At 41.7% G+C, this 14,783-nt stretch overlaps 1 protein-coding gene across 1 annotated transcript in view; it reads left to right on the top strand.

The window, feature by feature from the left end:
* ntng2b (netrin g2b) overlaps positions 1–14,783 on the top strand; it is a 56,546-nt gene that overhangs the window by 22,279 nt on the left and 19,484 nt on the right. Inside the window, exons 3-4 of the mRNA XM_054612296.1 lie at positions 10,354–10,526; positions 12,680–12,709. Of these exons, the coding sequence (XP_054468271.1) occupies positions 10,354–10,526; positions 12,680–12,709 (203 nt within the window). The remainder of the gene's footprint in view (positions 1–10,353; positions 10,527–12,679; positions 12,710–14,783) is intronic.

Genomic DNA, 14,783 nt, shown 5'->3' with positions numbered 1-14,783 from the left:
AAAAATCTTGTAAAAGTCTGGGGATTTACGGGTTTGTGTGTGTTGGTGTGCTTATTTACAACAATATGCCTTTAAACATTAGAGGTTCAACAGTGTGTCTCCAAAGTTCGTGTGGCGGGTATTCTGTCTCTGAGAAAAGGCCCTAAGAGTATTCTCTTCTCCACTTCCAAAGTTTTTCTTTCTGATATACACACAACAGACATTAAGATCCTACAAAGATCCCCATCGCCCCTGGGGGTCCGAAGACTGGGAGGGGGACTGCGCAACAGGAAGAACCTCCCACCGAACCCCATGTCGTCCCAGAGTTTTCTGTCTCATCATCACAATTTCATTCCCCCCATTGCCTCCCAACTCCCTTTACTTCTTCTTCTTCTTCCTCATTCAAATCTTAAATAAGATGAGGATGTATAATAACTCCCCCTCCCCTCCCCTCCCCTCAAATCGTGCCCAATTTCCTCTCTCCCCAGGTGTTACTCATTGCCGTAGTGTTCATTAAAACACATTCAGCAGCAGTAAGGACTCTGCAGGGAGGTTACGCGCTAATATCCAGCACTGTTACACAGGGATCTCAGGACGATCCAGGCCGGATGGAGGGAGACCGATCTCTCTTTAGTGGAAGACACCTTAAGATGCAGTGACATGGCTGCTTCAGGAACAGCAGCGTCAGCCATTCTGCTCCGTTCATGCTGCATCATGCTGCATGAACATTGCGTGCAGAGTCTTAAATTATCACCCGCCAGGTGCCAAATGCCAGTAAAATGTGTCTTGTGTGGAGGAATTAATAACGGTTACCCACCACAGTGGTCATTCAGAGTGCATGTATTCATAAGTGATAACATTCAGTATTTGTTACTTATAGGAGAATAACTTTTTATTAATGAGACCGGCAGAGAAAACTAGATGAAATTGCTGAACTGGGGCTTTCACACAGTATCTCATTTGCGTCTGCATACTATGCACAGACATAAACTTCATTACTGGAAATGTATTTTGCTCAAACAAGAATGGCAGTCTCATATTTTGGTTGCATAATCAAACAGAAAATTGAATTTAAATTGAAAAATTCTATTCTGTAGAAAATATTTTTTTTTACCAATTAAAAAGAAACTTGACATGCTTTTTTTTGTGTATTTAACCGGTAAAAGAAAAGTTTATGTTTTGACCATTTTGATATTCATATTTTGAGTGATGATCAGTAGATATGGGCACTTGAGTATTTTTTCTCCCCTACCTCTTAGTTCTCAGAGTTAGTTCTGATAGAAACATTTGAATGACTTAGTGGGTGTTCAGATCAAAAGTATCCCTTTTATAAAAACATGGGGGTTAAGTTGGTGGGGGCTTGTTTATTCGGGTACAGACGACACGATGAAATACGATCCAGGGAGTTGAGTTTGAGAAACAGATCCATCAGATTGAAGGCTTATCAGACACCAAAATATTACAACTCTAGAAAGTCATCATCACGGCAATCATTTCAACTTTTATTGTGACAGTCAAAAAGTAAAAAGTGGAAATATATACCTAGTATGTGAGCTTGAATGTATTTCACTGGCCAGCGTCTTGCTGGATGATGTAATTGTGGAACTGGTTTATCTTTTTCGGACGACCTTGCTTTTTTTGCAGTGATTGAGCGGTCTGCGTTACTCACCCAGTGCTAGAGTTGGTCTGAACTTGGTCTTATACAAACTTTGTTCTGCTGTATGTTGCTTCTGATTACCACTGTCCATTTCAATTTTATTTTATGAACTTTTAGAAGAATATTCCAAAACAAAAACAAGACAATTACCCACAGGCCCGAAAGGAAAACAAAGAAATTGGCAAGGAGTAGCAAATAATTATCCCTGATATGCTCCAGTGACCATAGCTGCTATGATAGAAATGTTAGCTGGAACTACTTTTACTGCACAGTCACAGCAATGAGTATGATTTTTTTTAAAGATAGGTCAAATAAACAGTACACTAAAACAGGCAAGAGAGGCACAGAAATCAACATACACTACAGAGTCAATGTGGTAACTGATATCAATAAGGGAATTAATTTACAGTACGGGTGTACGGCTGAGTACATATTCTACTAACCCTAAATAAAGACAGGAAAGCATACAATTGATCCACTTCTTAGAACAAGGGTTACACCCACTGCTTAAGCGAGCAAGAAAGTTAGTTACAAATTGTGTCTTATCCTCTTACACAAAGTCTTCCTGCAAACAACCAGTGTGACAAAATCCTTTGAAAGCTATATATTAATTACCCCTGCAGTTTGAAAGGCCAGCAGAAACAGTACATTTTAAACAGCTGGCATGTAACCCACACCTGAACTGTTCCAGTATCTCTCTCTCTCTCCCTCTCTCTCTCAAACACACACTGCCTCTGCTGTGCTCATGAGAACGATCCTCTGAGGTCTGGACCGGAGAACAGGATGTGCCCAGGCTCCATTATCTAGTTATTTGGTTCTGTCCATACAGTGCATACTTCAGAGAGCAGGTAGCTCAAAGAGTGGGCCCAACTCTGCCTGCTGCTCTTTACACGACTCAAACCGACCAATCGGAGCGATGCTCTCACGACTTGGCATGCACGCAATAGTCAGTTACTGTATCCTGTGTAAATAATTTACTCGTACGCTTAGTCACACACAATATCTCTCTCTCTCTCTCTCTCTCTCCATCCATCCATCCATCTATTCAATGCATCACAAACTAAAAGACTTAACTCAGGGAGCAAACTGTGCTAATATAATGAATCATCCCACGTACACACCAGGGAGGTCACACATCCCAGTACACTGCATAGTAGATACACACACACACACACACACACACACACACACACACACACACACACACACACACACACACACACACACACACACACACACACACACACACACACACACACACACACACACACACACACACACACACACACACACACACACAGGGTGTGGATTGCAAAGACATTCAAGGTCATTCCTGCATTTTGAATAATTTAAGATGTCTTTTTGCTGGACAATTTCACTCAGCTTTTTTCTTCAGAGGTCCAAAAACATCCAGTGACCTTTTAACATTGAACATACATATATTGAGTGCATGTTATCTATGTTCTTGCGTGTGTGTTGTGGGGACTCCAAACACACAGTCACTTCAGCTGTCTTCAGTAGAAAGTGTTTTTTCATTTAGATTTCATAGAGATTTAACAACATGAAAGGGAGTAAATGTATCTAAAACATTCATGGTCTTTTGCAGTCAACACCTATTATTAGATAATGACAGATCATGAGCTTGAGCGAAAAGTTCTGTTATCAATGAATGAGAGTGACGTGCTGGTAGAAAAACGTGTGAAAGAATTATGGTGGTTATGAACAGAGGCCCGGTGTAATCCCTGCTCACACGATTGCAGGGGAGGTCAGTTATAGATTACCTGTTTAGTCTAGAGGGAGAGAGAGCGAGTGAGCATGTGAGAGAAAGGATGGATTATGGAGCGGGGGGGGGGGAGAAAAGGTGAGGAGGAGAGGGAACGTTTGAAGAGACTCATGCTGCTCGCCTGTTACGGGAGGTTGCACTCGAGGAAAATCGATCCTCTCCCTTCAGAGAAAGAAATTTATGAAGCTGGAACATAAACGCAGTCATGTCCAATTAGCTACTCTGAATTTACGAGGCAAGGCGAGGGAGGAAGTGGGAGGCGACGTGGTGATAAAGACCTCAGCAGAAGCCAATAAGGCGTGCTTGGTGATCAATGATCCAAGCTTCACTCAACACCCACTCTGCGCTTGGTCGCTTGCCGTTGAGCTTGTACACGATGTTGGAGGGCTCCGCTTCTCCCGCTGGCCGCCTTCTACCAATCAGATGTGAATTTATGGACAAACTTAAATATCACCTCCAGGCATGTTTTATGTCTGATGTGGTTCTTCCCTTAAACAGTTAAATTGCCTTGTTAAAATGACATCTTAGACTTAAGACATTTTAATGTTCCCAAAGGGGCACATTTGTGGTACAGCACAGTGAAGCATAAACAAAATATAGACACAATTGAAACAACAGAGGCAACAACAGAAGTCCATGATCATGATCTATCAATAAATAAGATTGATTTTTCGACATGACCTGACCATGACATGACCCCGAGAGGGAAGAGCGTACAACCGAAAGCTGAATAGGGCATTTTTTTGTTGAATAAAACTTTCATGAACTGAAAACACGATGTAGAAGAGTTAAAGTTTTAAGACGAGAACATGGACAACTCCCAGACTGCTTTATGTTTTATTTTACTCTATATGGGACCATCGTTTACTAAATGAACATCATGTTGCATGGAAGAAAACTAGTGATTGAGACCATAAACTCATGTTTACAATAGGGAAAAGGTCACGGGAGAAGGAAGGTCATTTTCTCATAGACTTCAACACAATCAGACTTCTTTTTGCAACCAGAAGAGACTATTATATTATTATTATTATGCTGACTATTAGGAATTATGTAAGTTTACCACACGTCCTTCACTTTTCAGAACCAGAGGTTTGCCGCCTGTTTCTACTTCACTGCAATGTTCTCAGTGTACAGTATGTGCACTGAGGGTTTTAAGTTTCCATATCGGACTTCTGTAGGTTCCATACAGGACCATGATTTGCTTTCAAACGAGTCGCGATGATGCAAAAACCCTGCTTGTATGCACACGTGTTAAACACAGCGGTGAGGTGAGCACAGAGAAGCTTTCCTTCAGCTCTCTCGCTAATGAATGTGAAACTCTGCAAAGTAAAGGTCAAACATCTGAGTGAAATAACAATGAGCAAAACACATTTTTGAGTGGAGGGAGACTTCAATCTTTGGATAAGATTATTTATTGAAAAAGATAAATTTAATCATATCCTCTGTCCAACAAAAAATAGATATTGTACACTTCACAAAGGCACCGCTACTCTAGGGCTATTGTGTTGTTTTCTCATTTCCTGTCCATTTCCCTGTAATTTCATTTATCCCCCTTGCATTTGCCCATGTCATCAGTCAACCCTGGTTTGGATGTTAAGTCTCTGACAAAAGCGCTGACACTCATTGCCCATTAGGCTCTCACTCTACTATCACTCGGGCAGGTTGTGTAGCCGGCTGTGGTATCAGGGGAGGCAGTTGTTGCGAATAGGGAGTGGGCCTTCTCAGTGACGGCTGATCGAACACAGAGTAGAGGAGGAGGGAGGTCTCCTGCTGGGTCAGAGCCGCATCGATGCGGTCTGTCATCGCAGGTTAGAGCATGTCAATGCGGACCCTCCTCCCGCTCCTCCTCCGAGTCTCACCGCTGTGTCCGGGGAGGCAGGCAGACTGTCAGGGCTTTGACACAACTGCCCTACTCCCCGCTGTACTGACTGCTCAGCCCCCCACAGCACCGTCTATACCCCCCTATTTTTCTCCTCCACATACTCCTCTCAAACACAAGTCCACAACCCAATTTACTCAATGTGCTCCTCAGTGAGCACTGGTGTTAAGGGCAGTAGCAAAAAAAAAAAAAAAAAAATCTAAAAGGAGTCAGGGCTGCGTAGACTGACAGAAGGGGAAAGAAATAAAGAGATGGGGGATAAGACGGATGAACTAAGAGGAAGAGCGTGAGGAAAGACTGGAAGACTGGAACGGTTACAGTAGATGGAATTTGGGAGCAAAAGTTAAAACTAACAAAAAAAAGCTGTGGGAGGAGAGTGCAAAACTGAAAATAAGAAAGCGGGAGTGATAGCAAATGTCCCCGGAGAGAAATAGAGGAACAGGCATCGACTACAGTAAAGAGACAGATAAGCCCCATTAACTGCTGCTTCCAGCTGCTTTCTCAGGCTCTGCCACCACATGACTCCCCCCTTGATGTTTGTTTATCTTTCTTATTATTTATTCTCCTAATTGCTGCGTCTCTGCTGTCTAAAACCGGCAGTCCTCGCATCATTAAATACACAGGGGTGACATGACTTCACAGAGACAGACTGCGAGCGGAATGGACGGAGAAACACGCAGCTACAGATGGGCTGACAACTAATCTGTCTATTAGATAATAAATACAGATCGTTGATTAATGCGAAACATAGTGCGAGCATGTAGATGGATCATATGATACACATGCACCAATTCTGTCCCATATTAAATGTATTAACTAAATGGCTTTGCCTTACATATTTTGGAGGAAACATAATTCCTGGCTGATTTATGTTCACTGGCAATACTTTTGATCTTTGTACAGCACAGACACCGCAGGGACGTGGTCTTTAGTACTTTCACACAAGAGAGCAGGATTCACACTGTGCACATGCCTAGGTTTAGGTTTAGAAAACGCTTTGATAGGGAAAGATAATGGTTTTGGTTAAATATTGAAAAAAAAGAACACATATTGTGTCTTAAGTCGCTGTTTTTGAGTCTTGATTTTTGAAAAACATCATTAGACAACACTCTCTCTAACCTAAACACAACCATACAAATGCTTATTATGTATTATTGTAATACAATAAGTGAATATTATAATGCAGGAGCAAGATGTGAGTGAACGTTCTGCAGTGACATTTTTTAGACATATTTTCATGAAGACGGTTGGTCATTTGGATGATAAAGAAGCATAATCCAGCATTTCATTTCATTTAAAACATATCCTTTTGCAAATGAGTGATATATTGTTTTATATTTTGGATGATAAACTCAAAGCTTTTATGGATTATACTTTCTTCTTTATGTTGGACCACTTTAGTTGAGGGGACACCAAATGGTAACTAAAACGTGCATACACATTTTTGCATTCTGCCTTTATTTTTCATGACCTTCGACATATGACAGAACCTCGTTTAAAAGTAAAACTGTTTTTTGCACCACTGTTGTTGAAGGTTTGGTTAGGTTTAGGCACAATAAAGACCTGGTTAGGGTTGGGGAAAGATCATGTGTTGGGTTGGTTAAGGCAAGGGACGTGACTGCCGTCATTGTTAAAAGAATGTTTGTAGGAAACGGGAAACAAACTGCGGTCTCCGGTGTTTAAGTCGTGTTTTGTTGACCCATCCATCCACCACGACCTCCTTCCTCTGCAGACTTTGTGGCTCTACAGTAACATCACCCGACTTCCTCCTTTGCTCCCCTTGGAAAAGACTCATAACACCAGCGGCGGCTGGAGGCTTTGTCCAGTAAACATAAATATAAGTTCTTTTTTGCACATTTGCTGAATGGAAGGATACGCTCATTCTTCTCGGGAAGACAGTCTCCAACAGACTGATAAACAGAAGTATTGACCCATAATTACACCAGCTAATTAAACCACCACCTTGCGTGTGTGGTTTCTAATGCAGACTTGAATACATTTGAATCACTTACTTCCCTCTGCTCCTAGACTCCCTTTCTCACACAGCTTTCTCTTCTTGTCCTTCTTTGTCTTTTCCTCCCCTCACCTTCTAATTTCATCTCTACTGTCTCTCTCTCTCTCTCTCTCTCTCTCTCTCTCTCTCTCTCTCTCTGAGTAAATCGACAGGGTTGTGATGGATCCAGCTGTCCTGTCTTAACTTCCTTCAGCTCAGAGCTGCTACTCCCACTTTGATGACTTTGCAGTGAAGGCAGACATCTTGCACATTAACATATGATTGTGCCCATGTATTATTTGTGTGTGGAGGGACCGAAGAGGGGGGGGATCGGGAGAAATCCCAGTGCAAGCTGTCATCCGAAAGAGAGAGAGCTAAAGAGACGCAGCACTTGAAAAGTTGGAGTGTCACATCATTCATGCGGAAGGAGAGCAAGGCCAGAAGTACTCCTGGTCTTCCCGGGCTGTACTATGTGAGAGGAGTCAGAAAAGCAGGTCAAGGGGATGGAGTGTCAACAAAGTTTCAACCTGCAAGACTGCAAATTTTGCCTTAATGATATAATAAAATAGCAGAGGATTTAGTTAATATTAGGACGCCAGTGGCATTTCGTGAAGGTAATTTTATGGATCCAGACTCATCTGCTCATGCAAGCTTTAACCTCTATATGTCGGCTGTCCAGATAACTGACAAAAGGGAGGACATTTTCTCCAATAGGCTGCAGCCATTAGAGTCTGCAAGACACAAACTGCGCAGCAGCATACCTAGAAAATCACTTCGTTCTTTAGTATTGATTTTTAAACTACAACTTCTAGATCCTGCACTCAGTGGGCGCTTCCTCTTTTAAGTCGAGACAGAAGAGATTTATCACCGACGAAGCAGGAGATGAAAAGCGGTGATATGTTCGGTGCTGTCAGTCACTCAATCCAGACATTAGTCACCGTGCCTCTGCTTCTCAGATCTGTTGGCTGTCAACGCCGCTCTCGGTTAAATGCATCACAATCACTGGAGGCAGAAACACACGCGCACACACACCTGTCTCATCTCACACACAGACACACGCTCGCTCTCTTTCTATTTTCTCCATGAAAAAGAGATGTTCAATTTCCCTCTTCGCTAAGTGGACAGCTCGTGGCCTTCAAAAGGCATGCAGGAAACAAGGCCTCGTCGACGGATGGATTTTCCTTTGCTGTCCTGTCAGCTCGTCCAGGTGATCAGAGAGAACCATGGGTAATTTATAGGACTGCAAGCAACAATGTGATGTGAGACAACGCACCATGATCGACTGCCTCCATTTCATTTCCCGGGAAGTTTACTGTGCATTTCTAAGTTTCAGTCATCGTGACTCTGTATGTAAAGTAATGTCGCAAAAACTAGGATTGAGGTTGGTAGGCCGACTGCGTAAACCACACACAACAAAAAAAAACTGATGAGAAAGCGCAGATTAGTGTGAGGAAGGAAGATTGAAGTAGTCATCCTGCCAGAATACAGGGGCCATTCTTTGAATATTTGATGCAGACGGATAGCTGTTCACTCCTGTGGAACAAACTGGATTGGAGTCCAGTCGCTCATCTGGAAAAGGCTGTAATTTAAAGTCGTAGCTGCCGAATGTCCTTAAGATCCTCATTTCCTTCCCAGCCGAGCTTCAACCTCTGGATCAGCCCACCTGGGCCCTACCCTCGGCTGAGGTCGCACTGTGCACACATTATGTTCATGCGTGCACGCACACTCCTGCACCCACACACTCAAGATACTTGAATTTCACAGGCAGTAAATGTAAACTACAATTTGCTCCAAAATGTCTTGGATAGAGAGGTAAATAGATACTGGACCAACAATATTTCTAAGTGTATTTTTTTTTTCACTTTACATCCTGCTCTCTGTTTCCCTGTGCGGCAGAATTAATTAGATAGAGGGAAAATAATAACATGACTGTATGAAAATGTGTTTCTCTTTAATAGACTTAAGCTATATATTGGTTGTAATGGTCATAACAAATCTTGAAAATATAACAATGTGATAACATTTAGTTAGGGCTGCAACTAGTTATTTTCATTATAAATCAAATTATTATTTGTTTAGTTACTCTATAAATTGCTTCCAATATAAATGAAAAGTGCACAAACTTAAAGATATCTGGTTAGCTATCATGTTTGATGAAGAAAAGCAGTGAATCCTCACACCTGACAAGCTGATCTCCAAGAATTTCTGGCATTTTTGCTTGAATTAATCAACTACTTTTTATTTATCTATCCTTTATTTAACCCGAAAGATCCCATTGAGAAACAACAGGACAATCAGGACCTTTGACTTTCGGAAGGACTTTTTGAATATTGTAAAAACAATTTGATTCCTTTTTGATGCTTTACTCAGTTTGGGTGTAGATACAGCAGAGAAGCTGTTGGTGAAATCAATTACAAAGTATCAGATACACTGGCAACTGTACAAGCTGCTCAAGCAAACATCATAATAGAAATGGGTTCTGTAGCTTTGCACAAGTCTGCTAAATTTGAGACCAAAAAAAAAAATCATTGTTTTCTTTATATAAATGTATTTTCACCAATTCATCTTGATGGCACTGAATATTCGTATTTCTTAGTGTGTTTCAACCTTAATTTCGGCAACATTTTAGTGGTGCATGGATAGGTGTACTATACACCCATAACAGCACCCATATGGTTTAAACGCTCACACACACAAACACAATTGTGTCTCACTATTTACTCTCTTTGTCAGGTGTGCGTTGTAATTTACAGTGTCTGCTCAGTCAACAACAAACTACGTAAAACCTTAGGTACCTTAATCCTATTATCTTAATCTTGTTTAATCTTGTTTTACTTTAATTGCTATAATGCAATTCACCCACAATAGATTTGTTTTCCATCTATGCATCAGACCTTTAACACTCACTATTTGAACTTGTCTTTTTTTCTGCTTGGTGTAAAAAAACGATAATTTCTACCATCATTAACACTTACAACCAGCGTGTGATTACAACTTTCACTTTCTGCCTTATGTCATCTCATTTCCTACCTCTTCTCTCTTCTTTTTTTTATCAAAAGGTGTAAGTGTAACCTCCATGCCTCCCAGTGCCTGCTGCAGGATGGGAACCTCCAATGCCAGTGTGAACACAACACCACGGGCCAGGATTGCGAGCGCTGCAGGAAGGGCTTCAAAGCCAAGTCCTGGAAGGCTGGCTCCTACCTGCCAACACCCAATGGAACCCCCAACACCTGTACGTACCTAAAACATGCCCATCTGTTGATCAACTCATTAATCTGACACACCGTTAGATACAATACTGACTCTTTACATTCGGAGCCTAGACACTGCTGAAGATTTAGGATGGTTTATTCTGAATTTAAAAGAAAGGTTATTTTAAAAAGGAAAATTGATCACTCTCAAGCTAGTACAGTAAATATGAAGCTATAGCTTAGCTTAACACAAAGACTGGAATCACAGCGGAGTAAGCTGCTTCTGTCTAAAAAGTAACAAAACTCTCATCAGCACCTCTGAAGCTCACCAAGTTACATGTTGCATCTCAGTTTTATCTGAAGTGTCAACTGGAAAAAAGCTTAGCACATAACCCCGTGTTAAACGTGAATAAAGCTTTAAACTTTGTTATTTGTACAGATTTTACAAATGAGATAAAACATATTTTTTCATGAGCTTTAGCTGTGCTGGTAGGCAGCTTTGGCTGTCATGGGGAAGAGCCAGTCTAGCTGTTTCCCGTCTTGATGCTAAGCTAAGCTAAACGGCTGCTCACTGTAGCTTCTTATTTACCTTACAAACACGACAGTGATATCGATTTCTCTTCTAACTCTATCTCTTGGTATGAAAGCAAATAATCTTTTTCACTGAAGTGAGACGAAAAGATGCCGTGCTTGCTAGATTTGCCACATTTACAGCTTGCATTGTTAGCTGACGTTGCAGTCTTAGCCCGACTTATTTCATGTTTCCTTAGTGCTCCGTTAGCGGTTATTGCTGGTAGTTTAGCACCCCTAATGCATATGCTAATGCTAGCTTTGTGTCCCATTAGCTGATAGTCGGTCACTAATAGCTCCTGTACAGAGAATGTAAAACATTGGCCAGTGCCTGTTAGAGAGCAAACAATTGGAATACATTCAAAAAATGACAACATTATTATTTTAATTGTTGTTATAATTGTAATTTTATTCTCTTTTGTTGTATTATTCTACTCTAACTGTTCTCATAGGTTCTCCTGTGACATCAAAGCAATTCATTTCAATCTTCTAATCAGAGTTGATGGATCATCAGATTATATTTTCTATTTCAAAACAAATATACATGCAGTAATTTCCAGCACACTTGATTGATGAATGTATGGGTTTTGTCAACACTGAGGTCCTGGATGAAAGGCAGGATGCAAGGGCACAAGCTTCACAAGGAGAAGTTAAGAGAAGACGATGGAGAGACCGGGTTCTCAGAGTCGTCGTCTCCCCATTGCAGAGAGCAGATCAGAGCTGTGTAACGGCGTGGGAGTGCGTGGGGGGAAATCCTCTTGGAGGGTGTAGCCAGCTACAGTAGCTAGCTATGATAAAATAATAATCTAGGGCAGCCTCTCCCTAGTTTTCTCCCTTCAAACACAGGCAGATACACACTCACACACACCTGTACCTGCATACACAATCTCTCTCACACACACACACACACACACACACACACACACACACACACACACACACACACACACACACACACACACACACACACACACACACACACACACACACACACACACACACACACACACACACACACACACACACACACACACACACACAGAGAGCAAAGAATGGCTCTATTGTCAGCCCTTAATCATGCTGTTGCTTCCAACCCAGTTATAATGCTGACACACAACTTCAGAGCCCATCGCCACCCTTTTAAACTCATGAATCCCATTAGTGGAATTTTAAAAATTAAAATTTGCTCGGTTGAAATCGTTCAAAAAAATGGCCATGGCTCACGAAACAGTTTGCTCTCCACAGACTGCATTATGCATGCCAAGCTAACCTAACTATAAATACAATCTTGGTAAACATGCAGGAAAGGCATAACTGTTTGATTCTTTGTGGAGTGGCAGAGCTCTCTAAAGACATACATATATGATGAGGACCTTTGAATGTGACGATTTTTAGGGAAAGAGTAACGGGGCAAATTAGGGAGGATGGGGGAGGTGGTGCAATCCAAGTAATTACTCCAGGACATTGAGAGGTGGTCTACAACAAACCGTTATTTTGCAGAACAGCTCTTAAGCTCTCTCTGCCACCTGAGTCTGATGAATGAGGCAGAGTCAAGTCTTTAGGCAAATTGAATGCATAAATAAACAAGTTCTCATCTCCTCTCCTCCTTCTTATTCTCTTTCAGGTGCAATTGCTGGTTCACCCTCCGGTACTAGTAAGTAATAATGCAAAGCAGAGGAGGTGGAATTCCACTCTCTCTCCCTCTCCCTCTCTCTCTGTCTCTGTCTCTTCCTGTATTGTCTCTCACCCTTTTTGTTGCATTGTTTTTTTTTAAATGTAAGTTTTAACCCCATACCTTGCTTTCTGCACGTCTCCTAAACTCTCCCTCTCTCCTGTGATGTTCAGCTGGCTCTCCAGTCAGTCATTTCCCTTTTCCCTGCGTCTCCTCTCGCAGTGCTGCAGCTTGGGCCCTGTGTGCTTCATTATTAATAGGCCTCTCTGTCGCCATGTCCTTTCATCACAGCACATCACACTAACCTGCACAGGAGGAATTCTTCCACAGTTCTGCTTTTCTTATTTAGACTAAAGACACTGGTGCAGATGGATTGAAGAAGGTGTGGGGGGGGGGGGGGGGGTTTGGGTGAGGATGGGTGGTGGTGGATGGAGCAGCAAAGGAAGCTGAGAGAGAAAAGACAGACAGAGAAATGCTAGCAAAGGATGTGGGCATATAGTGTCGTAATGCAGTGTGATTCCGGGTGAGGAGCTCCAGGAGGCAGGAATAAAAGGGAATTTGATTAGGGATTCTCTCTTTGGAGAGGCTCTCAGCCTCCGAGCTGTTAGACAGAAACGATCGGCAAAGTGGCAACATCAACCCTGACAGCACTGGGCTGTTCTCCACATGGCCGGACAGTAAAAGGCTGATGCATGGATAGACTGAGCAATTGGACTGCACTGCAGAAGTCTGCTTTTAAAAGGTCTCCCCTCACAATTAGATACAAAATAATGGGTATGATTTATCGAAGAGACAAATGATGCTTGCTAATGGGCTGATAATGAGCTTAGCGGTTCAGTTTCAGGTTCCCACAGATTCAGTTTCTGTTTGTTAATCCATATTTTTACCTGTGTTGCTGAACATTTACTGCCACTGAAGGACAAGATGAGACAGAGGGTGAAGCTAAAGCTGTTGTGGGAGGTAAAACTGAAGGTCAAGGTGAACCTGAAAGGCTTTTACCCATGAGCCCTTTGGAGCCCCTCGGGAAGTTGCGGTACATTAGCCATAGCCAGAGGTACTTGACAGCTACTACTAACTTTGTAGATAAACACGTCATACTGCACACATGCTGCAGAAATCTCCATCTTTGGCTATTACTAGTCCTGAAAGTCTTATTTTATTACAACAAGTGAAGACAGCCGTCATTGCAGAGACATCATTTCAATGAAAGTCAATTGGTTTCATGAAATTTCTAGAATAAGACTTCCTTTTCCCCTGATTCCAGCTTCCTTCAAGATTCCTACACTTCTTCAATAAATAGTTTGACAATGTAGGAAATGCCTTAGTTCGCTTTGCTGCCGAGAGTTTGATGAGAAGATCGATACCACTCTCCTGTCTGCGGGTCAAATACGAAGCTACAGCCAGCAGCTGTTTAGTTTAGCTTAGCACAAAAACTAGAAACTTCTTATTTGATGGACAGATATAAAAGCAGCACCAATCCTCACTAGTTTATTTTTTTTATAGTAAACAGGTTGAAATAAGCTAAACCGGCAGATATTTTCATCTTGTTATCTGAAAAAAAATTACTATTTGTTATTTTCTTAGGAAGATTGTTTTGCCGAGCAAAGGGTCATTAAGTGGTGAGTTAGCTCCACCTTTACGACCTAACTGCTAAATGCTGCTTACAGGTGAATGTATACAGAACATTTATAATCCGATTATATGTCATTTTAAATCACAATGGAAGTGACCATTCTGGTGACAAAACTTGTATTTCTACTGGTGTATTTGTACATTGTAGTATTGTTACTTTAGCTTGAGTAAAATATCTGAATAGTTCTTCCACCACTAGATACAGCTGGTCAAATGATACAGCAGCTGTGTATTGGAGACTAGCTATTCACTTGTGACAAAGCAAAAGTGTGTGCCTGTGGTTGTGCTTATAGATGCTGAAAAGCAGTGTGTTGGTGTTTGTGTATAAATCATACATAATTCACTCTGCAACCTACTGGAGGTCTTAAGCTGTACATTTCCCAGGTCGTCTGTATCTCTGACGTTAATGCCAGACTTGTCCCGT

Source organism: Anoplopoma fimbria, chromosome 14 (genome assembly GCF_027596085.1).
Source record: "Anoplopoma fimbria isolate UVic2021 breed Golden Eagle Sablefish chromosome 14, Afim_UVic_2022, whole genome shotgun sequence".
Lineage (NCBI taxonomy): Eukaryota > Metazoa > Chordata > Actinopteri > Perciformes > Anoplopomatidae > Anoplopoma > Anoplopoma fimbria.
Note: the sequence above shows the minus strand (reverse complement) of the source record. Positions and strands in the feature narration are given on the sequence as shown.